At 43.3% G+C, this 26,886-nt stretch overlaps 2 protein-coding genes across 4 annotated transcripts in view; both read left to right on the forward strand.

The window, feature by feature from the left end:
• The first annotated feature begins 877 nt into the window (after window positions 1-877).
• Window positions 878-13,288, forward strand: rfwd3 (ring finger and WD repeat domain 3). 2 transcript variants are annotated; one of them, XM_037107950.1, is made up of 13 exons: window positions 878-1,109; window positions 2,504-2,784; window positions 4,177-4,436; window positions 4,551-4,606; window positions 5,014-5,211; window positions 5,335-5,426; window positions 7,808-7,922; window positions 8,423-8,669; window positions 9,567-9,717; window positions 10,908-11,084; window positions 11,237-11,451; window positions 11,701-11,915; window positions 12,358-13,288. In XM_037107950.1, the coding sequence occupies exons 2-13, from the start codon at window positions 2,504-2,506 to the stop codon at window positions 12,499-12,501; spliced, it is 2,151 nt and encodes a 716-aa protein (XP_036963845.1). In that variant the 5' UTR covers window positions 878-1,109; the 3' UTR covers window positions 12,502-13,288. The 2 variants fall into 2 exon arrangements, with proteins under 2 accessions (XP_036963845.1, XP_036963844.1); XM_037107949.1 differs by having other exon boundaries at window positions 880-1,105.
• Window positions 13,289-15,090: 1,802 nt separating this feature from the next.
• Window positions 15,091-26,886, forward strand: part of glg1a (golgi glycoprotein 1a) — a 31,864-nt gene continuing 20,068 nt past the window's right edge. Inside the window, exon 1 of one of the 2 annotated variants that reach the window (XM_037106887.1) lies at window positions 15,091-15,615. In XM_037106887.1, the coding sequence (XP_036962782.1) occupies window positions 15,283-15,615 (333 nt within the window). In that variant the 5' untranslated portion in view covers window positions 15,091-15,282. The remainder of the gene's footprint in view (window positions 15,616-26,886) is intronic. The other variant, XM_037106888.1, reaches the window with a different exon arrangement.

Raw genomic sequence — 26,886 nt, forward strand, 5'->3', positions numbered from 1 at the left:
CATACAAAATCATCTTGGCTTCTCTGCCTGACACTGACGTTGACATTGATTGTGTGTATTAACACAGTTCATTAGTGACAAATGTATTATAGTGTTGCAGTTTCACACTTCGACCACTCGAGGGCAGCAAACACTCCATATGTTCCTACGTGGGATGATCTTTTTTTATCTAACATCTTTTTTTATTAAATGTTTAATAACAATAGCATCTGTAATAATCACACAAATAATTTCCATTATCAGTATTACAATCAATCACGTAATCACGTACCTGATATTAAATAAATTTCATCACAATTTGTTTGAATCAAATCTGTCACATTTTGTGTTATTTTTGCTTGTATCAGTTTATGCCAACACAGTAAACTTTTGTTATTTTTCCTTTCATAATTCATCACTTAAATAGTTGCCAATTAATTTGCTATGTATGGACAGCTTTTATTTAGAAAGGGAACACAAACACAGATGACAGCAAACACCCCAGTTCAACTTATGTTATTACATTTTTTTATAATATTAATATTACTGTTGCACAATGACACAAATAATGCTTATTTTGCCAATTGATTGCTTTATGCTATAAAACAAAATAGTGAATCAGTTCCACCACAACTGTCATGTTTGCTTCCACTGCTGCATATTACACTATTACACTTCACAGTCGAATCAGAACAGAGAAGCATTTCTTTTAACATGCACAAAAATGTTTGATAACACAGTAAAGGAAAAGTCAAAACCCACAGAAATTATTTCAGGGATTTAATGTTAAAACCCAATGATTTTGAGATTGATTAAAACATGCACCACTCTAAACGAACAGTAGAGGGCAGCAACGCGCCGACGTAGCGTCAAGTCTGCCGTACCAACGAAGAAGAAGAGGAACATCCGCGGTGACGTCACGGCAGGATGGGGCGGGCACAGTGAACTGGCGCCGGGAGATTCGATCCCTGACCGCCTTAAAATTCACGCTCGTACATGAACTGGCAGTAAGCTGTAGACCCGCCACAGCCAGGCGTGTGTTGTGACTGTTTTAGGAGTCATGTTTTTACCTTCTGTTGATTTCCAGAGCGGGACCAGCGGCCATTAGACCTTCTCTTCCACACAGGTAGGTGAGTGCTGCTGCGGCTGCTGCTACAGCCCGTCTGGTAGCTAACGAGCTAGCATCGGGAACCAGCCAGCCGTCCCGACTGAGCTCTGAGGTGTTACGAGCCGCAGCATCAACACAAGTTAATATCAGCACTGGTTTGTTATTCACTGACTTTCATATCAGCGCGATTTAAGGTGTTAAACGCGCGTTCAAAGCATCACAGCCTCTCAAATGCTAGCTGGTTTTAGCTAAAGCGTCCGTGGTTACCATGGGGCCATAAAAGAGAACGGAGGCTTTTTTTCCTGTGTCAATACATGGCGTTACTCGAGTGATAAGAAACTATATCCTAAACCACGGCTACATCAGTCACTGTTACATTCAAGGAGCTACTGTTGGCTCTGTTTTGCTTGGAGGCCTCGGCGACCTCGGTCTCTAGTTCGGAGCTTAGCCGAAGAACGCGAGACCTGTCCCCGGAGGACACGGGGAGTTAGCGTCACAGATAACTGATAAATCAATACATGATGAGGGCAGTTTGACAGTCAGAGACACTTATTCTCTGCAGGGGGGAGCTGTCACCTCTGATATTATACACTGTACCAACGGACATTAACGTTAGCTCGCTAGTTAGCACAAACGTGCAGATTGTGTAACTTTTAACTTTGTGCAGCTAGTTGGAGCAACGTGCGGCTCCACTATGAGGCCATCTGATAAGGTATTAAAGTATAAGCCATTTAAAAAAAAACAGCTGAGTAATGAATGCCTGTGAACCTTTAGTTAATTATATTGATGTGATTTTGCATCCTTAATGTTCATTGTACAGAAGTAAACAAGGATAAGTTTGTCCCCTGCAGTGGTGCTCTTACAGCTGAAGGGCTGATCGATCAGTCCATCATAAGGCTGAGACATCGGGACTTGATATAATAACTCAGTATTTTTTACACTTTATCACGATAAAGAAAAGATTCCTTAATATTTTGTACTCTTTTCAAAAGCACTACATAAATGCAAGGAGTGCTACAAAATCAAATATCATATTTTCGACCAGATGACTTGATTGTGGTATTTTGACAACACTGAATACAGTTACTATCGGTACATTCACTAAATATGAACAAAATTAGATTTTGGATCCACAGCCATTTATATATAATGATCAATACAAAACTGCTCTGTAAAACAAATGAATTACAATTAAAAATGCACCACAACACATCACAGAAAAATATTAATCTTAAAATGAATCTTTTCTGGGAATTGATAACTTATACTAAGTTGTAGTATTTTTATTGGCTGAGTTGGATTGAAACCTTCAGACATGTGAAATGCACAGTAGGGAGGGGGGTAAACTGAAATACGCTGGCCGAGCATCATCACTAAGATCAGACCACCTAACCTGCGTTCTTTCCCACGGTGCAGATGGAGGCCATGGAGGTGGACTCCCCAGTGGAGATGCGGGGAAGAGGCAGCCGACAGCCAGCGGTTGCTGCCTCAGCTGAGGACACTAATGCCCCACATGTGATCTCAGACTCCAGCAGCAGCACTGAGGTAGACGAGGATGATGAGGATGACAATGATGGAGGACAGATGGCAGCTCGCGTACCGCCCAGGCTTCCTGCCACATGGGCATTCAGTCAGAGAGCAGTTGGCAGCTCTGCAGCCACACCTTCAGCTGCTCAGCCCATACGGAGGAGGCTCAGGTACCCAGAATGAATCCACTAAAAAGGCTTATTCATTTTTCTTAAGTGTTTCCAAGAAGGAACTCATACCTGGCATTACCAGCCTTCCTGAACAGCTTTACTCCTGGGGAAGAAAATGCACATTTGGAGTGACGTGTGGGAAGAGCCCTCTGATCTCCAGTCGTAAAAGTTGATTGCCGTCTGTCTCCTAAACCTTGCCCTGCAGATACACATTTGCTTAACACCAGTTAATTAAAGGACATCGACACCTCATCTGATCAAAGTGCTAGACGTGTGCCCCCACCCCCTGCTGTTCACACTCCACAAAGAGCAGACCCCCCTCCCTTTGCATGGCGACTCAGATCTGTTCTGTACCTGTCGGTTCACCAGTTTACTAGGGCCGGGTATTGTTAAGATCCTCGCAATACGATTCAATATCAATTTGATTTAATATTGATTTAAATGCTTCGATACTGATTCCATAATAAACAAATAATTCACTGGAGTACCTGTTGATGATTTTTAAATTTTAAAAAGTAATCTTAAATTATAAATCTTTCCTCTATGAAGTTCTAGTTCGAATTGAAATGTAAACAAAGGCACATGTTGTGTTTAGTTATAAAATAGTGCAACCATAATTAATATGAGAAAGTGTCATTGTTTCTGGGACTGCATGGTACAGTTTTGTCTGACATAAACATAGACACAACCGCGGTCCCTCCTGCTAGACACAAGGGGGTAAAACGTTGACACTGAACCCCCCTCTCTCCCCGGAGAGTGCTACCCGCGAGCGTCAGACATCGGCTACCCGCCTCCGCAGCTCCGACTGTGTTTCAGCAGCGCTGCATGCCTGAATCGATTCAGAAAATCCTCTGAATCGATTCAGGCAGGAATTTGAACGGTGAATGAATAATTTTACCCACCTCTACAGGTTACAGGTATTCTCTAATTAAACACATCACCACAGTAAACTCCCCAACAAACAGGACTTGAATGATTTCGTCGACACTCCCATCAGTTCCCACCTGACATTAACACTGCCCGAGTCACCACTTGTGATCGGACCTCACTTACCTGCTCAATATGCAGTTCAACTCGTACATCAATGGAACAAATGGACAAGTTTGCACAAAAAGTGACAACTAACACTTTTTACAAGGGAAGGAGCAACTGCATGTGTTGTATTCAACAGTGCATTTTCAACAAGGCCTGAATAACTTTGTTGTAGCTATTTTGCACAGTTAAGTCCCCAGTGCGTCTTTAGGACTTTGACACCTGTAGTTGGAGCTCCACTTGTATTCAGATCCCTCAGGACAGATGTTAATCCCCAGATGAGAGTTGTCTCTGATTTGTTATTCTTTAAATTCAGTTGACTGTAAGCCTGAGATATTAGATTTGTGTTTTCTGTTCCAGGCAGGGCCTCAGAGTGCACTACCCCAGCCAGACTGCAGCGCCTTCCAGAGGCTTTCCAGACTTTCTGCTCCGAGCACCAGCTGCCAGTGTGGCTGAACCGGAGTCCGGCAGCACCACTGAGGTGAGTGAGTCTGATGAAGAGGAGGGGGCTGAAGAAGGCCCACCTGCTGCTGTGGAGCCAATCAACCCTGTGCTGCCGGCGAGTCCTCGCCTCAATGTCTCCAACCAACACACAGAACCACAGGAAGCTGGTCCAACCAGTGAGTCTGCACAACGTTTACTTCATGTCGTTCTCTGGTTTCACAGACCAGAGCAGAGTCTGTGTTGTGTTCAGAGACTCCAGTGTGATTTCTTTTTTCCCCCTCTTTGTTCAGACTCCAGTTCGGCTGCAGACGGTGAGAGGACCGAAGCACAAAATCAAGTCATCCAGGTAACATTCAGTCAGTCTCTGGTTTTGATACAAGGTTTACTGCAGTGTTGAAATTTTCCTTCCAGCTAATACACTTTTAACACTGGTGTCACCTTGCACACCAGGCTTTTTGTTTTTAACACAAAACAGCGCTCATTTATGAGTGTAAAATATGACAAGACAGTAGATAAAAGTTAGCAAATGAGGATCTGCTTATTACTGCACCAGTTATTACTGGAGCATTTTAGCCTGTCGGTAAGCTTGTTTTCCTTTCAGTCCTGTTTTGTTTCGTACAAAGCTTCATAAATCATTGACTTGCATTGTTATGTCTTGGGTAATAGATGCATTGAAATAAATCAGCCAGTATGATATTTTAAATCATATTTACAGTGTATCAGTACTGTAAAACTCTACATGTCCACCTTTAGCCGGTCCCTGTGGCCTCAGCTTCCGTCCAGCTAGCACAAAGCGAGGAGGGAGAGGGCGACAACTGCACCATCTGCTTCGAGGCATGGACGACAGCGGGCGAGCACAGATTGTCCGCTCTTCGCTGCGGACACCTCTTCGGCTTCATGTGCATCCAGCGCTGGTTGAAAGCTCAGGGACCAGATGCTAAATGTCCACAGGTCAGCAGGGTTGCTGTATTTTAACTGGAAGTTGAATCGGCCCTTTGTTTCTCTCTCAGGAGGTATATTCTGCTTCTCACACCTGGAGTTTGATGATGACTTGTTTTTGTTGTTTGTCTTTAGTGCAACAAGAAAGCGAAGCAGTCAGACATCGTGCGGCTGTACGCTCCAAAGCTGAGAGCTCTGGACAACTCTGAGCAGGAAAGCTTAAAGAAGTGAGTGATGATTTGTCTGCTTTACTGCCAACAGACTGGATCTGTTGGACTCATAAGCTGGTTGGAGGTTTTAATTTCAGTTTGCTTAAATGTCTGTGAAAGAGTTGATGTCTATAACTGCTAGAATAAATATCCCACCCTGACTCCTCTGGCACTGAAAGCTGGTTGGCAAACCTTTTGTGGTTCATGGATAAATACCAGCGTGACTTAAGTTTTCACATTGTTTAAAACCCAACTAGTTTAGTGATGTGCTGTAACCATGTTGCAGTGATGTCTAATGATACAAACCCCAATTCCAATGAAGTTGGGACTTTGTGTAAAACGTAAATAGAATCAGAATACTGTGATTTGCAAATACTTTTCATCTTGTATGCAATTTAATTACACTACAAAGACAAGATATTCAATGTTCAAACTGGTGAACTTGATACTTTATATTATTCACTCATTTTGAATTTGATGCAACACATTCCAAAAAAGCTGGGACAGCGGCAACAAAAGACTGTGAGGTTGAGGAAACCTCATAAAACACCTGTTTGGAACATTGCACAGGTGAACAGGTTGACTGGAAACAGGTGACACTCATGATTGGTTATAAAAGGAGCATCCCAAAAAAGGCTCAGTCATTAACAGGCAAGGATGGGCCGAGGTTCACCACTGTGTGACCAACTGCATGAGCAAATAGTCTAACAGTTTAAGAACAATGTTTCTCAATGTGCAATTGCAAGGAATTTAGGGATTTCATCATCTACAGTCCATAATATTTAGTAAAGATTCAGAGAATCTGGAGAAATCTCGAGGCCAAATACCAACATTGACTGCCTGTGACCTTCGATCCCTCAGGAGGCACTGCATCAGAAACTGACATCATTCTGTCAAGGATATTACCACAGGAACGCTTCAGAAAGCCACTGTCAGTTAACAATCTACAAGCGCAATTTAAAACTCTACCTTGCAAAGTGAAAGCCATATATCAACAACACCCAGAATCACAGCCGGACTCTCGGGCCCGAGCTCATCGGAGATGGACTGACGAACAGTGGAAAAGTGTGATGTGATCTGACGAGTCCACATTTCAAATAGTTTTTGGAAATCATGGCCGTCGTGTCCTCCAGGCCAAAGAGGAAAAGGACCATCCAGATTGCTATCAGCTCAAAGTTCAAAAGCCAACACCTGTGATGGTATGGAGGTGTAGTGCCCGTGGCATCATGGGTAACTTGTACATCTGTGCAACATATGCTGCCATCCATACAACGTCAGGGACACCCCTGTTTATTTTAGCAAGACGATGCCAAGCCACATTCTGCACGTGTTACAACAGCGTGGCTTCGTAGTAAAAGAATGCAGATACTAGTCTGGCCTGCCTGCGGTCCAGACCTGTCTCCCACTGGAAATGTGTGGCGCATTATGGAGCGCAAAATACGACAGTGGAGACCACGGTCTGCTGAGCAACTGAAGTCGTACATCAAGCAAGAATGGGGAAAAAATTCCACCTACAAAGCTTCAACAGTTAGTATCCTCTGTTCACACACGCTTATTGAGTGTTGTCTGAAGAAAAGGTGATGTAACACAGTGGTAAACATGCTGCTTTCCCAGCTCTTTTTGAATGTGTTGCAGGCATCAAAGTCAAATTGAGTGAATATTTGCAAAAAACAAAGTTGATCAGTTTGCACATTAAATATCTTGTTTTTTTAGTGTATTGAATTGAATATAAGTTGTTGCTCTGCGTGGAAAGGAGCCAGTTGAGGTGGTTCAGGCATCTGACGAGGATGCCATCAGGGCGCCTTCCTAGGGAGGCGTTCCTGGCACGTCCGACTGGGAGGAGAGCGAGGGGCAGACCCAGGACCAGGTGGAGGGATTCTATCTCTTCTCTGGCCTGGGAGCGCCTGGGGATTCCCCAGAGTTAGCCGACGTGGCTGGGGAAAGGGAAGTCTGGGGCTGCTGCTTGTAAAGGATTTGCAAATCATTGTATTCTGTTATTTACGTTTTACACAACGTCCCAGCTTCATCACAGTCACAGTTGTTTTGGGGTTAATCCCAAGATGCAGCGCAGGTGCCGCTGAAAAATGGCATCAGGTTAAACTTGGTTTGCATATTGAGGCGAGTCCTGGCATTACAGTGACTAAATTCCTGTGAAAGGAAACGTAAAAGCTGCTCTCATGTCAGCAACCAGGTCAGTTTTGGGTTAACTTGCTGTTTTCAGTGTTTAGATTGCAGGTTTGGAGGTTGTTGAGTGAATTTTCAACATAATAACGTGCAGATAGTGGACGGAGAATTCCATGGAAATAGTTGGACAATGGCAGGTTTATACCAACTTTGTACATCTATCAAGTTATATAAAGACCATTGGACTAAATAAAAAGGAAAACATTTGTGTGTAGGTCTCTGGAGCAGGAGCAGTCTCTGAGGAGGAAGGCTGAACTGGAATCAGCTCAATACAAACTGACACTGCAGGTGGTCACCAACAAATATGGACAAGCACAACAGGAGCTGCAGGTATCAGTGACTTCTGTGTCTTTTCCCATTTCCTGAAACTTTTTACAGTTTGTAGTTGTGATTAAAGGGAATGTTGTGGAAATAATGATGTCTGTTATCAGTTAGTTCTTTGATCGATGTACTTGTGTCTGATTTAAAGGCAGACTAATGAAACAGAATCATTAATTTACAGATGAAATGATCTAAAAATAATTTTACAACTTCTTGTCTTTCATGTCATGACCTGTGTGCATTACATATCAGAACTTTTCTTTAAAAAATACAATGTTTATAAATGTTAAATCCGTTTCCTTGTTTTGACTTGAACTCAAGTTTCTAAATGATTATCTGGAGAAACTTGCATTCTTTAAGCATAATTAATAAACTGTTTATAATTAAGCACTGACAAAGTGATCATCTTGATGTCCTTCTCACGAATGTCCTTATTCAGGTCTCAGGAGATGAATCTGTTGACCTCCTCCCTGGTAAAACCTTCCCTTGTTTCCTCTCCCTCTGTGTAGGAGCTGAGGGCTCTGATGGCTCAGGCTGGTAGAAACTCATTTCCCTCCTCCTCGTCCTCCTCCTCAGCATCGACCTCGCTCGTCCTCGGTCTTTCTCATAGGGCAGACGGCTCCAGGACAGCACAGTACAGTTTTTCCAAGGCGGTGCTGGTGTCCCAGACCGGAGGCTCCAGGGTTTTATCCTACTGTGAACCTCTCAGCTGCCTGTTGGCATCGCAGCCTTCACCTCACTCCACACTGGTGCCTGGTGAGACGCACTTCCTTCTTCCTTTGGACTTGTTAGCAGCAAAACCTCTGGACAGAATGCTATGAAACCTAAAGTTTGGGTTGAGCATTTCTTGTCATTTGTAGAAATCCTCTTGACATTGTGATAGAAATCAATAAATCAAATGCAGTATGTACTGCCGACCCATGTGGACCCTGCCTGTGCACTCGGTGCCCATGAACAGAATCTGCCAGGAGGTTAGGCGGATATATTGCTAAAGCACTTACTGAGCGAGACATAGACTAATGTTCCATTCTAGTTTGACAGCGGTGATATATTATGATTATCAGTTTGGAAATGTCAGGTGATTTTCGTACATGTGTGAGAGACGTGAGATAGTTTGATGGCTTGATTTACTTTCTGGAACATTTCCATGAACCCAGCAACCTTTTCAGGAGCCCTGGGAGTCGTTCTCTCAATTCTTCGGCACATATTTGGTCCAGAATTGTTGTGTGGATTCTTTGTCAGGTCACAACACTACAGTTGGTACAGTGGAGGCAGTAAATCTCACACTGTCCATGACTAGTTATTAGTACGTCTTTGTTATCAGCTTAATCGTCGTCTTGTTCCTCAGATGCTGTAGAAACGCATCATGTTGCTTAGAGTCTCTTGGTTTAGTTTTTGTGTGACTGTTGGTTTGAAAATGACAATTTGATTGCACACAGAACATCTGACTCTCAGAGGATGACCCGTAGATGTTAATGACACTCTACCTTTGCTGTAGTGCCATCACAACAGCTTACCCCAAACTCTGTGAAACACTCGATGTAGACTGACATGAATTACACAGATCATGGTGTGATTCTTTAGGCAGACGTTCATTGTCACCGTGTATTTGTGATGCACTCTCACCGGTCACCTCTCTGTCTCCTCCTTCAGGTTGTGGGGTGAAGAAGGTGAGCGTCGTCAACATGAAGGCGAGTCAGTACGTTCCCATCCACAGTAAACAGATCCGAGGTCTGTCCTTCAACAGACAGAACGACAGTCTGCTGCTATCTGCTGCTCTGGACAACACCATCAAACTGACCAGGTACACACACACACACAAATGTATAGCCTATTGATAATTGATTTTCAGGCTTCGGCTGCACTGTAAAGTTGTAATGGACAGTCGGCTCATGTTGCTCTCTGGAGATATGTCCGAAGGAGAATAGTTTGAGCGAACATCTGGCGACAGATTTTCTGCACTTGCTGTGAACTACAAACTGGACAAGACGCACCGCTTATATAAATCTGCCTCGCAAACGACTAAATGCTTTTGTAGAACAACAATTTTGAGGAACCACATCTGCCGTTTTTACCCCTGAGGTAACGTCTGCAGCCATAAAGAATGCAGAGAGCCCAGCTAATCAGCCAGTAATTGAGGGGCTGTTGTTGCCTCCATCTTACTCTGATGGTACGCGTTTTTTTGACTCAGCTTTTTTGGCTCGCACCACCTCCCAGCTCTGCACGCTTGACCAACACAGGCTAAGACGTCAGTCAACCACGCTAAGATTCACTGGCTGAACCTGATTGAATGAAATCAACTCTCTTGCTGTCTGCTCCGAGATTTAAAACCTGACCAATTTTGCGACTCACTTCTAAACTTAGAATTAGTTTTGTAATTCTTCTGGAGATTCCACAGGCAGCGAGCCGCACTGGGTGCCCCTGATTTGAATTTAGTAGCCGAGATCTGAACTTTATGCAAATTGGAAGCTGGCGACACGACCAGAATGCATTGCATGACTGCACAGAGAATGAATGGGAAGCGTAGAAATGACAGACCCTGTGTAGATGTACCATGACGAGAGGTGTGTGCAGCCGTCATGGTGGTGATGTTCACCACATTCAGGTACACATGTCTGAGATACAACATCTCGGTGGATCACTGCACCGCGTAACGTACTGCAGATGGATTTATGTGCTGACGTGGGTCACACAGATTCTCGTATTGAGGAGATGCAGCTTTTATGTTGTCTGATTTTTTTTTTTTTTAATGGACTTTGAACATGAAGAGGAAGTTCAGATTTCTGACTGGCTGTATTAAACGTTGAGAGAAGAGCCATTAAGATGCACTGAGCATCGCTGTGCATTCGAATGGTTGACAGGTGAATCATATTCAAACCAAATTATGAGACCAGTGAAGAGTCACACCTCCCTCCTCCGAAGTCTCTGTATACACAGACATAACCAGAATTATTTATAGTATAATTTGATAATTTGTGTGTGTGTGTTTTACAGTCTGCTGACCAACACGGTGGTTCAGACCTATAATGCAGGTAAACCTGTGTGGAGCTGCTGCTGGTGTTTGGACAACAGCAACTACGTCTATGCAGGACTGAGCAACGGCTCCGTGCTCGTCTACGACACCAGAGACACCAGCACACACGTCCAGGAGCTGCAGCCGCTACGCTCCAGGTACACACACACACACACACACACACACACACACACACAGTGTGAAGTGAAGGTCAAAAATATGTGCTGGTTTCAGTCTGGTTTTCGCAGGGTCACATGGGGATCACTGGTCTTGCTTTATCCTGAATGCTATAACTTGCGGATCTCTCCAGGTGTCCAGTGGCGTCTCTGTGCTACGTCCCACGGGCAGCATCCAGCTCGTTTCCCTGTGGTGGGCTGATCGCCGGCTCTCTGGAGGGCGGGTGTTTCTGGGAGCAGGTCAGCGAGACCACGTACAGACCGCATGTCCTGCCGCTGGAGACGGCCGGCTGCACTGACATCCAAGTGGAAACGGAGAGCCGACACTGTCTGGTCACCTACAGGCCAGGTGAGAAACCAGAATCCCTGAATACGAGACACAATGATCTTCACCAGAATGATGATCTGGCGTCTAATTGTGTGATCAGCCCCGTCTCTCATGTGGATGCTGTCTGAAATGTCTATTGTTTAGTCGTGGTTGGAGTCAGATCATTGTTGCTTGTTGTGACCTGAACTTCAGTGCAGACTCAGATTATTATCTGAGTGTTGAGGTCAGTTGAGTGAGTTTCCTGTATGAAATGTCCCGTCTCTCCTGCAGGACGTTCCAACCCGTCTCTGCGCTGCGTCCTCATGGCTCTGAACAGGACGCCTCAGCAGGACTCGAGTCAGCTGCCCAGCTGCTCCTGCTCTCCGGTGCAGACGTTCAGCGCCGGATCATCCTGCAAGCTGCTCACCAAGAACGCCGTGTTCCGGAGTCCAGATGGAGGCGGGACGCTTGTCTGCGCCGGGGACGAAGCCTCCAACTCGACCATGGTGAGTCCTGTTGGTGTGTGTGACCAAAGGCTGTCAGCACAGTGTTTCAGCCTCAGTCCTGATGAAAAAACAAAGAAATGTTTGTTATATTTGAGTTTAATTTTGTTAAAAAATCTTTTTTCATAATTCAGTTTTATTATATTCAAGATTTAACTATTTTGGGGGGCCATTTTGCAGAGACCATAATAACCTTTTGTAATTTAATTCAGAGAACATACCTGAGAGACTTGATGTAAATTTAATTAGAAGATGAAAGATTATTTTGGTGGCTGATTTCTCACTACAAAGAGCTCAAACCTGCCTGGTACAATTTTTTAAAACACATTTTATTTTTTAACATTTTAATTTGAAAGAGACAAAAGTTGCCATATAACTAAATCCCTCCACTTCTGTCTCATCTTCTCCTGAATGTTTTTGTTTCCCTCCTCCTCCTCCTCCTCAGGTGTGGGATGCAGGCAGTGGCTCTCTGCTGCAGAAGCTTCCGGCCGACCTCCCGGTGTTGGACATCAGTCCATTTGCAGTGAACGGCGAGCACTTCCTGGCCTCTCTCACCGAGAAGATGCTGAAGCTCTACAAGTGGGAGTGATCGAGAAGGACTGAAACTAAAGAAATACAAAAAACAGATACAGTCCCGGAGAACAACTGTGTGGAAACTCAAATGCTGCTGAACCTTTATCTGTATGTTTAGACACGCAAAAAAACCTGATTACTGGGAGTGTTCGACCTGAGGACACCATATTTAATTTTATCTTTTTGGAACCAAACATCCTCGTTTCTATATCCGGTGATCTTTGAGCTGCACAGGAAGCAAAATGAAGCCCGTGTCAGGTGTTTGATAATTGGACAGATTGAGAAATGTAGCTCTATTAACCAGGTTGTGCTGCAACATGCCCCCAGTAATAAGGTTGTGTTTACATGAGTCAACGGCCAAATTATTCATGTAAAAGTGTTTGACATCCGGTCGGTGTGTCCACTGGAGTCCTGTCATGCTCAGATTGTCCTCTTGGCTGTGAGCTGGTGTTTTTAGTCGGATGGAAGTGATGCTGTGGAGGAAAGTGGCGACACACAGCTCTGTGTGTGTCGGTTGTAGCACTGATGGATTTTGTTTTGATTTTAATGTTCACTTTTGTCAAACAGAAAAAAGGCTCCTGCTGCAGTCCATCACCACAGTTTATATCCTCTTCGGTCTGATTTGATTCTTTTATCGTTACCCTCCTCTGAACCCAAACATTAAGTGCCAAAAGACTCTGCTGTTGTACATTTTACTTTCCTTGTTTTTCTTTCAAAAGGAAGTTGTATATATGTATATTTGCTACCAACTGTTTGTGTACGACTTCAAAGTTAATAAAAATTATGACTTATTTTTAATTAAAGTTGTACGAGTGGACTGTTTGATGTTGCTGTGGATAAATCCCTTCAGATTTTCATGTGTCTGGATGTTTTATGGCTTTATAGAGTGATTGTGTGAGATTTGCACAGTGTCGGATAAAAGTGAGTTTGGGGTTTACAATTCACAATATTAATGTGATGAGTGATGAAAAGACTTCTGTAGAAAGATGATCGAACTACAGAAGCTTTGTATTTAGCACTTTTTTTTTAAAGAAAATGCAATGATGGAGCCTAAAAAAAAAAACCCGGCATAAACTTGTCAGTTTCCCAACACGAGAACACTGAATCAGAATCATAAATACTTTATTGATCACCAAGTGATAAATCTGGTTATGTTACATTCAACTTATCATGATCAGGAATGTCACAGTAGAGCAAAATGTATAAAACAGAGATAAGAAATAAGAGGAACCAAGAAAAAAATGTATAAAAACAAACAAAATATGTAGATTAAACTACGATATTACAACTACACTGTATCTACACCAGTCAGTCAAAACATTAGAACCACTGACAGGTGAACTAATGTCTCTTTACAACAAAATGTTCTGCTAAGGAAAGTTTGGGTGGTGGTATTTCTCTGGATGTTCTTTGACACACTGCTGTGGAAGTCGGCCCTCATTGCTGTTTCTCTGTTCCTGTATCTGAAGATCTGCTCCTCCTGACAATACTGACGAGTCCGTATGTGACTTCAAATATTCTCTTAAGATCCAGTTCTTCTGCCTGTCAAACAAACACAAGCTCCTGTAATCTGTTGGTCTGCAAACACTCCGCCTGCTCTTTAAATGCTAGACATCGCTTAGTTCAATTCAAAGTCCTACATATCCATTATTCAAAAGTGAAGTTACACAACATTTTTCCTGATATTTCACCTCTATGTGATATAAGTGAGTCTACAGAAGCTGATCTGCTGCACAGTTTTGACATGTGTGCCAAACTGCATGGCCTCTGTGTTGACATATTCAGTTATTCTCAAGAATATTTAAAGTACAGATACAAATGAACCAGTCCTAATAATATTGGGTATTTCAGACGTGTTGAGATCTTTAAGAGTGACACAACAACTTCTGTCGTCATATGGTCTGATCACAGCTAAGAAGCTGATTCTGATGTGTTGGAAAGGAAAAGAGGTGCCCACCCTGACAGACGCCCCTCATCTGGACAGGATCAGATACTCTATAACGAACAGAACTGAAAAATTTGAAAAGATCTGGCGACCACTGCTTGCCTTCCTGGAAAAGGAGCCTCCTGACCTTCTGAATCGGTCTTAGCACTCGGGGGTGGTGAGGGTGAAGTGGGTCGTCCGGGGAATCATCTCGCTGGGTTTTGTATGTATGTTTTTCACTTTCCCTTTCCCCCCCCCTTTTTTTTTCGAGGGGGGTCATGTCTTGAATATTGAACTGTGCATTGTTCTGTATTAGAAAAAAAAAAAAAAAGTACAACACGCAAACACTCTACCAGTTCATGCTGGCTGATGGACCAGCTGTGTCACAATAGATAAGAAGAGAAATAAGAAAAAGAAAGAAAAACATCTCTGTTCACATGATCAGTCAAAAGAAAATAAATCAACAACTTGTAGAATCTGTTAATTAATTCACTTTTCTTTGACTTCAGTTTGAGAATGTTTTTGTTTTCTTCCAGTTACATTTCCTGAAGTAAAGTACTTAAAGATGCACTATAGAGTTATTGTTGTTGTGTTTTTAATGAAACTTTATGTTTTGATTTGTGAGCTGTTTTAAAAGTTTGGAATCAACATATCAAATGTATTAATCCTCCATTAAAAATAATAAGGAATGCCGGGAGATGACGTGTCCATGTCGGTGTGTGATTGGCTGACACAGAGCAGAAGTTAATTATTCATGAGCTTTCCACTGACATCCTAGAAAAAAAGAAAAAAAAATCGGGAGCAACTTTACTCCTAGGTCCCATATTTCCGACAGCTCGTGAAGGCAGCAGCAGGCTGACTGGCTCTGTGAAGATGGCGGACTGTATACGTGTTCCTCTGCTCCTGCTCCTGATGTGCATCTTGTCGTCTGTGCATCCAATTCAAGGAGAAAACAACATCGTCGCCAAGCTTGCTGCTAAAGATAATAACCCGCAGAATCCAGCCGGAGGTCCGGGGCCGGTCGCGGTGATCCCGGGAGCCGCTGAGAGGAACCTGGGCGCTGGGGCCTCGCTGACTCGGAGGCGCTCTACCGGCTGGAAGTTGGCTGAGGAGGCGGTGTGCAGGGAGGACCTGACCCGGCTTTGCCCCAAACATTCGTGGAACAACAACCTGGCGGTGCTCGAGTGTCTCCAGGACAAGAAAGAGGTAAAATAGCGGGACAGGGTGCTGTGGTCGCAGGGAAAAAGCAGGGTGTGCCTGGTGAACGAACCAGCTAATGTTAGCTGCAAGGATTAGCCTTCGCTAGTAAGGAGAAAACGTCACGCTAAATGCCGGTCAAAAATCCAGCAATTTTCTACTGATGAGACCATATTTAGCATGACATGCGTTTAGGAACAAGTTTAAATACAAAATCACAATCGACAGGATCCACTTCTCAGTTCGGCATGATAAAATGCCACCAAGGTCTCTGGACATCCAAAACACCATCAAGTTTTTGAATCGTGTCGCCTCGCATTTCTCGTCTTTAACGTCTCTCCTAATCACACCAAATTGGAGCAGCGGAACGCTGATAAACAGAAGGACCATTTGGGTCATACCGAAATAGATGCTGCTTTGGTGAACACTTTACGAGCCGAATCAACCAAAAGACACAGTTATTATAGGTGAACCCTGAAGATTTTGTCGCGCTCGTTGGCAGCGATTTAACGGTACAATATAACGTGAAACTGGAAGATCATTAGCGCAGCTCGGAGGCACAAGACGTCGTGCATCTGGACTGGAAGTTAGCTAACCGCTAAACGTTAAATTGGCCACAGTATTTGCCAGCCTGCAGGTGTAACCGTCCGGAGCCACAGGCCACTGCACGGTGTTAGGGATGTGTCAGCCTCTGGTAACTTTGTTTAACCAGATTAGCTCTCATAACGGCTGCTAACTATTTGCTAACGGCGGTTGTCACTCTGCTAGCAGTTGTAGCCTGAGAGATGTTAGCCCAGATAACCGTTACCGAACCTTCCGCTGCTTGACTCTTTCTATCTTTTCTTCTATTTTTTTTTTTAGCTTTGTGTGTTTTCGGTAATTACAGCGTTTCACGTAATTTCAGACCGTAACGTTAAACGGCAAATACGCTGTAATTAGCTATATGACTGACAGACAGCTAAACTGTGACTGTGTGTGGCTTCAGCCTGGTCCTTTGAGCTTCTTTTATGAAGCTAACGTTAATGTGAGGCAGACAGGACAGTTTATGTCCATTTTGTCTGGAGAGACTCTGCTTCTCTCCCCTGGGAAAAGGTTGTCAGTGGCCTCCCTCTGCAGCCCGGGGCAGCACCATTAGCAGTCACTGTGGTTTCTGGTGTAGTGAGTGTTGTCCTGACATGTTTAGGCAACACACCACCAGAAAATGATGAGAAAGATAAAACTACTGACGCCCTCCTTACCCGAGTAAAGCACTAAAACGCTTTATGTTCAGACTCCTACTGCTTATTTCTTAATTTCAGTTTATAGTGCATGATTTCTAAATTCCTTGTACAATGTTGCCTATGGAAAAGACAGTTTAAAGGTGTGATATGTAAGAGTTGGGGTCAGCATATCCTTGCATCGCTGTAGCTTTAGCTCAGTTAGCCGTTCAGCTAGTGGTTTGGACTGAGAGCCCTCCTGTGTTCACTGTCATCACATCAAGTCTGCGAGTGCGTGAGAATGTTGGGCATTCATGACTGCACAACTGAAGTATATACTAATAAAGTAATTGTTTTACCCATTCATAAAAGAAAAGTCCTACAGTGTCCCGTCCATATTGCAATGAATTGTGGATAATTAAATCAGTGAAGTCTGCAGGCTCAAGCGGACTGCCTCAGAGTCAGTCCCAAGACTAAGTGGGATGAAGTCCAGACATTTGGGTGCAGCCTTTGTGATTACATTGCTTGCACAGGAGCTTTGGACCGGGACAGGCCAACGCTAACTGGTTAGCATGCAACACAATACAGAGGCACCATGATATGAAATGAAAGCTGCAGTTTATTTATTTGCACTTTGTGGATCATTTTTGATAATTTTCAACAAGTAATCTTAAATATTGCACATTTAAAGTTGGAATCTATATCAAATTTAGTCAGTAAGGTGTCACAGTTAAGGGACGGGGACAAGGTGATGTCTTGTTTTGCTCGGCCAATGATCAAAAATAAACATTTTATTGACTTGGTCCCTGTTAACGAACCATTTAAAGAGGCAACATGTAAGATCTTTTCTTGAAAACATTAAAAAAATGGCAGCAGAATGTGAGTTGGTTTAGCGACTGCAGTGGGTGTTACTCACACATACGCTGACAGTTGTTCACACACTGATCACAGATACAACTGATAACTTTCTTCCTGATGTGCCATAAGATGAGACTTTATTTACTCCGGGGGAAGCTGTGAAGGAGAAACGCAATGAGCAGCTTGTGGATATCTTGTTTCAACACGGTCTGCTGGCAGTCACATGGACAAGTTGTCATTACTTTCCCACTCACACTCACAGTGAGTGATCTTTCCCTGTGTTGTTGGTTGTTGCACTTTTGATTTTCAGGTCTCCAGGCTGCTTTTGTGACCTTCAGTCCCATTCAGGTGCGTCCTGAGAGATCAGGTCAGGTCTGTGGCGGCTGGCTGCTCACTCGCTTCTCTAAGCTCATTAGCTGCTTGTCAACAGCAGAACTACAGCAGACTGAGAGACCTCTATACGCTACAACAGGAGCTTACTGCGGCTAAGACAAGGCCTCGGTTTGTGCCCATTATCTGGTTACTCAGAATCACAAGACAGCGTCCCCTCTAGTGGTTAAAGTCATGATGAAATACTCTGGGCTCCTGGAGAAAGGCTCAAAGAAAGATCTTCAAGAAAGAAGCACCACATGAGGTGTGACGGTCATTAAAAAATGATGTATGAACGGCCTAAACGACTTTGAAAAGGCTGAAGATTTCAAGCGTAACTTCACAGTAAAGGCACCATTTTGTAGTTCCTGTAGTTTTCAGTGGTCTGCTGGTTGCTACTAATCAACATTTGCATTATTGAAACGTGAAGTAAAGCTGCTCAGATAATCGCTGTTAAGAAGAACAATTAAAAAATTGTTAACCGTCAATCAGAGATCAGCAAAAATCTAAAGTATCGTCTTACAAATTACAAATGTTTATCAAAACTGATGCAGAATACTGGTTCCAGAAAATGTACTGAATCTAAAGAAATGTGTTGGTTTCAGGGTTTCATAGTTGTCATGTAATGATGGCAATAAATTGATCTGTGGATTGATTAGCATTGAAATTAATCATCAGTTGCCGCCCTGATGGGAACATTCACTCTGTGACTGACATTTTTAACAATCTTTAATATCTTATAGAACAAACATTAGAACAGATGACTGTCTGATTATTAATTTTACTGCAGGCGTAGACAGAGTCATCAGATGTTTAACTTGAATGCAAATCAACCACAGTTCTGCCATTTTTAATATAATGCTAGAAAGAAAGTTAAGGAATAACACTGAGTCAAGCCAACAGGAGAATTAAATGCAGCGTCAGTCTTCACACATGGCGGCACGTTGACATGTCAGCAGCATCGCACCAGTTTCAGGTTGCCGACTGACTTCCTAGGATTTTAATTCCACCTTGTAATCATTTACTCAGACCAAAGATCTTCCTCATTCTTGCTTTCTTGACACGGTAAAGTTCACGTCTGAATCACCAGGTTGAATTCTCACTGGATAAATCTTCAGTGTCTGTTATCATTCTTTTATTAATGAGTTATGGATATCTTGATGGCTTTAAAAGACTGTAACCAACCTGGATTTCTCAGCATATTTACCACGTCTCTGGTGTTCTTTTTCTCCTGCTATGGAAGATATCATGACCTCTATTATTTATCATGTTCTTGCTACCTTTTGAGTTGAGTTATTGTATCGGCTTGTTTTAGATATATTACACAGTTATAACTGAATCAGATTTGCTTGTAGAAGTAGGTGTCTGCCAGCTAAGAATTAAAAAATTTTTTTCAAAATGAAATGCTTGATAGCACAAATTATCAGATTGCCTCCACTGCATAATTTCTATCTTTTTTATTTTATTTTTTGCTCTGGTAAGCAAGAAGAGGGTTAATCCATATGTTTATAAAAACTAAAGAGACTGAAGTGTCAAACTCAAACACACATTGTAATACAGTGTAAATCAGATATAGGTTGTCTGGCCGTACTTGATTTATGTTTCGCACAGTCGTCTCGTCTCTCCACCACCAGCGCTGCTGTCGAGCAGCTACCAGGAGCCCGTCCTCCTCCTGTGTGCCCAGCTGGCTCTCTGCTGCTGTTCTTCGGTTCGAGGGTGAGATTAAGAGCTGCTTTTAGACTCGTAGCATTCTTGTGTGTCTCTGGCCTGCCCGCTGTCAGTCCTGCTGGTGGCTGTGGTTTTGTGTACGTGGTGCAGAGACTCAGAGTCCAGAGGGAGGAGGCTCTGGAGATTGAAGGTTTTGCTTTGGCCTGTCAGCTTGGTGAAACCTTCATGTGTCTGTTTCTGTCTCAGCCTCCCAGTTGTACCCAGTTTGTGCCCAGTTTGGTGATTAGCACATTGCTAATGCTACAGGACTTTCTCTTTTCGCTCAGAAAAATGTGTTGGTGTATATTCAGCTGCTGTTGAGCATCACGAGGAATGGAACCTCCAACTCTGAGTCTTGGCCAAAAAGAGCGCTGTAGGGATGACGTTAGCGATGTTAGCATCACTCTGATTCCCTCAACAAAAAGCCTATGGGATTTTTTAAACTTGGATTATTGCAGAAAAAAGCTCTGTGGCAAACACACGTTTGAGATAGTTGCACATTTTGTTCAGCGAGATGATCTTCACAGATCAACACCACTTTTGTGGTTTTCGAAGCATGAAATGAGAGAACAGGATGTACAAGAAAAGATTAGGACTCATTACTACAACACTATCCAACACAATTCTTGATGAAGCTGTTTTTCTGACATGCAGCAGTAGTGTTTTTACTTCCAATACTTTTGTCTGACAGCTGAAAAATCTTTTCTGTATTCTTACTCTGAAGCACAGTTGTTTGCTGTTGGTGTTTGGGAGACTTAGAAGTCTTGGTTGACCTCATACAGAGGTGAATGACTGTACTTTATACGCAATTCACAATGACGATTTCAGTTGATTTTAAGTTGGATGGGGTTGAGTTCAGGGCTCGGTCCAATTCTTCCACAAAAACCTGGGAAGACTCTGTTGGCACTTTTCCACCGGTTGAGTCAAACCGTGTCACGCTAATTTGATTACCCAGTTTTCGCCGTGCTGAGCTGTACCTGGGATGGACCTCCTCTGCAGTGGGGCCACATTATTCCTGCACTGGCTCCAAACTGTGATGACGTTGCATGACTCCAGCCAACCTGTCATGACCCCCATCTCCCCCAGAAAGTATTCTGTGCTCAGCTCTCAGTAGTATCGTGCTTTTAGACCTCTGCTGTATGTTGCTGTTTCACCATGTTTCAGGAGTTGTGTCTGCTTCATATTAAGTTGTTGAATTACCATACACAGGAGGAGTTTTATTATGAAGATTTGACAGGAAATAAAATGTTTATCACCAAATTGGCAGAGCTTTGTCAGCAGCTGTTCCTCTGTAATACTGCTCATCTGACCATTAAACAAGAACAGCATGTCATGAGTTAACGATTCACCTCCACCGTTGATCTCTTCTTGTGACTGTTACAACAAGATAAACACACAATTTGTTGAGCGTCACCGCTGTAGCATTAAGTTATCGCTTCACTGGAATGATGGAGCCCAACAGAACTGATAAACTCTTACTAACAGTTCATCATTAACAAGTTTCACCTACAATGTACGTTTATGGAGTATTACTTGGTAATACTGTGGTGCTGCTACTTTTACTCCAGTACAGGATCACTGTTTCCACCACTGCCATCTGAACCTGATCAGTTTCAGACCTGCTGTGTCCTGATGGTGAAACAGTGATAGAAACATCTGAGTCTCCATCGGTACATGGTTGATTTTACAGGATTATCTTTCATTATCCTAAACAAAGACTCAAGCTTTTTGTTTATTCTATACATTTATTTTGGTACTCAACTATAAAGAAGAGGAAAAAGTGTTCCTGATTGCCGAGCAACATCCTTTTGTGTCCTTCCAGTTTCTGACGGTCCGTTCAGTTCTTGACGTTTATCCTAAAGTGTTCGAGTGTTCATCCAGCTGCAGCTCAGCTACTCTTGTGTAAACCGGAACAATGCAGTAACCCGTAATGCAAAAACAAGATGTGTCACTGCTGGTGGCTCATCTTGTACTCTTAGATTTAATCTTTTAGTGTCGGGTTTCACAAAACGGTTCTGAAAGTTTGTCTAACCTTGAAAACATGAACAAACCTAGGCATTTTCCAAAGCATTTTTTTCCTCAACATGATCTGGTTTTTCATTTACACAATCATCTAAACAGAAAATGTTTTGATATGTGAGGGATGATGCCCGATGGTGTGTGCATTACTAGGTATGAATGAGTGATGTGGATGTCAGAACGGTTGAAGGCTGCCTCCCTGTCCTGCACGTCGGATGCTTCTGGCCTCCACGTCATCTATTAATCCATTTTTATGGACATCTTCACCAATATTATGTAAAAGTAAAGAGAATTATGACCATTAATTTCATATTTTAACTTGCAGTCAAACTCTGAAGTTTTCCACAAGCCACATTTCGCTGGCAGCACCTAAAGGTTTAATTAATAGTTTGAACAATCAACCAACCCCGTAAGGTTTATTTGGAGTGGAAACAGACACCTTAGATACGAATTGGCAATGAGAGACAAACTAGTCAGATAATACAAACTAACTAGCTCACTGAGCCGAATGCTCTGCTATTAAACATAAAGTTAATGTTGTGCTAACAAGGTTCAAAATCAGTAACATCTCTCTTGATCAAACTACTCATCGTGTCCGTGGATGCACCAATACAGAACACCAGTCTGTAGATAATAAGACAGCTGACATGCTTTGGAAGATTTAAGCTTGCAGAAAGTGGAGGGCTCACGGTGCCGACAAAATTAAGGATGTCACATTGTTCATTTGCATAATTACCCAAATTGCAGTGATACAGTTATACATTGATGCATTTTGTCTTTTCTTTTAGTTTTTGTTGGTAAGGACTTTTATTTCTATTCAAACATCTTGACTTCTTGAAAGCCAGTGTAAGGTGCAGTCCAAACCACCGTGATGGCAGAACACCAGCTCAAACTAAAAGGTTTGAGTTTGTTTAGACAAACTCACAATTTACAGACTTTCACTAAAGTTGTTTTTAAGATGATCTGGTATTGTTTGACTTGTCCAGTCAGGTTGAAGCCTAACAAAGATTTGCATATTGTGGAAAGTAATGAACTGTTTCCAGAGCAAACAAGAACCTGAAATGTAACCGCCGCGATGTTTGATTAACTTATCTGTGTGTGTGTGTGTGTGTGTGTGTGTGTGTGTGTGTGTGTGTGTGTGTGTGTGTGTGTGTGTGTGTGTGTGTGTGTGTGTGTGTGTGTGCGCGCGTTTGCGTGCATCAGTCAAGTTTTCTGTTCTCCTGTTTTATTGGTGGTGATCACATACCTGTCGCACACTTGAGCTGAACTCTACCCAGATGTTTGGTATGAAAAAAAACGCACCAGGTTTCTGGGTGGAGAGTCAAACAAATGGTGTGCAGTGACTCAGCTGAGGTTGAGAGAAGTTCTAGGTGATCTGAGTAATTCAAACGTGCATAAGGAGCGAATGTTTGCTGCTTCTGGTAATTTATGACTAGTTGCTGATTGAAAGTGCACCATATGTTGTTCACCATCACCACAAACAGCACAGGATGCAGCTGCATTAACTTCTGACTTTGCTGCAGCTGCTGTGATCTGGTGCCATGACATTGTTGCGACGGTCCATTATTCCGATTCATTAACATTCTGAAAAATGTCCCATCGGACTGAAAGGTCATTTGTGCGACGGCGTGTTATTCCAAAAACAAACACTCGTAGCTCCGATGGCCTGTTGTTCTGAAAACGTACACACTCTAGTTATCACCAACCGATGTGCGTGACTTAACTGACGGAATTGGAATCTTATTTTAACCAACAACCATTTCAAAAACGGGGTCGTCTGGCGAGTCACCTGACTTCATCCATTCCTGCACGTCAAATATAATTTTCTCTCTGAGTGTGCATTTTCTGAACAACATCCCTGTGGAGCAGAGTGCATTTGTTTTTTCGGGATAATGGATTTCCATTTATTTCCATCTTCTCTCTGCTCCTCTTAAGCACTGGGTCTATTTTTGCCTGACCAGCTCTTTTTGTAGAGCGAACATCAATTATTGGATAAGATATCTGGAACGCTAATATACATAATTCAGGCAGCACAGGTACAAAATTAAGACACAGCATGATGTTTCCTTGGCTGAAGGGAGAGTGAGTCTATGTTTTACTTTGAGTTGAAGGAAATCATCTTGTCTAATGGATTTCTGGTCAAATTTTGTACCTCGGGTTTTCAATAGATTTGACTTCAGTTAGTTAATTATTGAACTCGACAAACTCGGCTGCTGTGCTCTGTGCTTCATGACTCCGGAGGTGTTGGGAATGGCTGGTTTCCCTCTGCATTATCCCCGCTTTCTATCACTTCATGTGTCATTTTCTCTCTCGGTCTCTTTCTCTCACCCACTTCCAATTATAGCTCAACCTCATGCCGGTTCTCCCAAGACAAAACCAGGTGAACTGATTAAGTCTAATTTAGCTGCAGCTATTAAATGAGATGGAGGTTTTCACAGTTTTCTCTTTCAGTGAGCAGAGGAGGAACGTTGGTAAACAGCGAGGCTGAATTCTTCGGTCCTGACTAAAGTATGTGAAAGGGTGTGTCGGCTGTATTGGTTTTATTTCCTCCTGTTGTGTTGGACCACTGCTCTAACAGCTGCCTGCTAACTCAGAGTTAGATTGGTACAACAGCCAATTGTTTTATTGGCCTGATTCACCTGAACGGTTAATATCCTGCTGACATATGACACACTGGCTTCGTCATTGTTAGTTTATTTTGGCTTTTAAATCAATGTGTAATTGATCAGATAATATTAGTCTTGACGAAGTTGCAGATCCTCTGACGGCGCTGGACAGACGCCCACATGAGTCACATTGTGTTCTGCAGCAGTGTGATGTGACGTTTGGCTGTTGAGTCCTGAGGTGGACTGAGCCAGTGCAGAGGAGGGGTTTTTCCCTGCGGCCCGGTCCAGAAACACAGAGTAAAATAAATGTCCAGCTCTGTTTGATGTAGCATCAGACTGACCGGCTCCGTCCACGTTAACACCCCCATCAGCTGGTTCATTCTGCCTTTCATACACTGTGCTGACACTGACAGACGGATCGTGTTGACTTAAAAAACAGAAGCAGCAGAATTACAGGTTGAGCCTCCATAAACAAAAAAAAGGCAGTCGATATGGGAAGAAACTGTGTTTTTATGGTTGGCAGGATAAGTGTCTTATCCACACCAAATCAGCTTAGTTTTGTTTGTTTTTGTTTTATACAGTTTTATTTTGTGACACTAGTTACTGTCTGAGATTGTTCATGCAGCTCTTTAGTATCTCTGCATGTACTGGACCAACACTGGTAAAGCTGCAAATCAGTGGGCAAGATTTAATCTTAATTAATCTTAATTTATTTCTGTAATTTCTTTTACTGAAACTGCACTTTGAACTGACTTTTTAGAAAAATATATTTATTTTTACATTGTATTATTTAGTCACTGGATAATGTCTGTGCTCAGAAGGCAACAAAAAACAAGCCAGAGAAGAAATGTTGTGGGAGCAAAACACAATAAAACTTCTAAATACAAATGTTCCTGTGATTTTTTTTATACATCCTCAGTAAATGAATGCCTTGTAGTTCCTGAAACCACAAAACCAAGATTATTCCTCGCACTATAAATGACAAACAAAACTTAATGTTGTGAGTGGAAGCATTCACAGAACAGCACAGTTTAAAACCACAGCAGGACGTATTTTGTGTGAATTAACAAAGACTTTGTGAAAGTCTGTAAAAATGATCACCGTAGCTGTAGAGTCTTCCAGGTAAAAGAAGAAGTTAATGCATTATATTTTTCTCATATTCCAAATCAAGGTGCACTAATTAAAATCCATCAGTATATTGCTGAATATTTTTAGGGGGGAAAAAAGTAATAATACTTTATAAAATCCCCCAAAAAACACACAACGAGGAGCTGTGTCCATGCTGGTTCTACTGTGTTGTGCTGGTGGTGGGTGTGTCCGTGGTGCTGGTCAGTCTGGGTCACATTTCCAGGACCATTTATTTATTTTTCCACCCAGTTGACCGCTGCGTCAGCTCTGTGCTGTTTATAACATCTGCTGCTCCTTCAGCATCCGTACCGTCCTCTTCTTCAGTACAAGCAGGCTGGGACCCCCACCTCCACCTCCACCAGCCCCACCAGCACCAGCTCCACCTCCACCTCCACCAGCCCCACCAGCACCAGCCCCACCTCCACCACCTCCACCAGCCCCACCAGCACCAGCTCCACCGCCACCTCCACCAGCCCCACCAGCACCAGCCCCACCTCCGCCAGCCCCACCAGCACCAGCCCCACCTCCACCTCCACCTCCACCTCCACCAGCCCCACCAGCACCAGCCCCACCTCCACCTCCACCACCTCCACCAGCCCCACCAGCACCAGCCCCACCTCCACCTCCACCAGCCCCACCAGCACCAGCTCCACCTCCACCAGCCCCACCTCCACCAGCACCAGCCCCACCTCCACCAGCACCACCTCCACCAGCACCACCTCCACCTCCACCTCCACCAGCACCAGCTCCACCAGCTCCACCACCTCCACCAGCCCCACCTCCACCTCCACCAGCTTACAGTCTGTGTGAAGAGCATTGTGACACTTGACTGTAAATGTATCACACACACACAAACACACATGAATATTCAAACACACACAGACGGCCTATTCCTGGCTCGCGGTGCTGCCATGTGGTAAACAGTCAGAAGCTCTTCGGCCATCTGCAGAGCTGCGATTTCAAAGACACGCGCACACGCACGCACACACACACACACACACCTACACACACACACCTACACACACACAGTACTCCATTGGGAGTAATTTGTGCTTTTCTCTGGTTTGGGGGGGGGGGGTCTGTTGGTCTGGTCTCTTTGGCTGCCAGGAAGTTGGACAGGTCACCTCAGGTCATCACGGTACAGCCCAACAGGAAAATAGCTCGGGGGGGCAAAGTGTGAAGAAAGAGACTCAAAACTCAACTCTTTCTTCAGAATTGCTGTAAAAGTTTGTTTACCTTTTCACACTGGCCAAGAATCCTGCTAACATCTGGCTTTTGTTTGCAATGTGAATATGTACAATTGGGATTTACCCCCGAATCAGTTAACCCTGCAGTTGTTGCTGGTGTTCATCGCCTCTCGCTCGGCTGTGATGTGAACACAACGCCCGGGTCAACAC

The sequence above is a fragment of the Acanthopagrus latus genome, chromosome 8, assembly GCF_904848185.1.
Source record: "Acanthopagrus latus isolate v.2019 chromosome 8, fAcaLat1.1, whole genome shotgun sequence".
NCBI lineage: Eukaryota > Metazoa > Chordata > Actinopteri > Spariformes > Sparidae > Acanthopagrus > Acanthopagrus latus.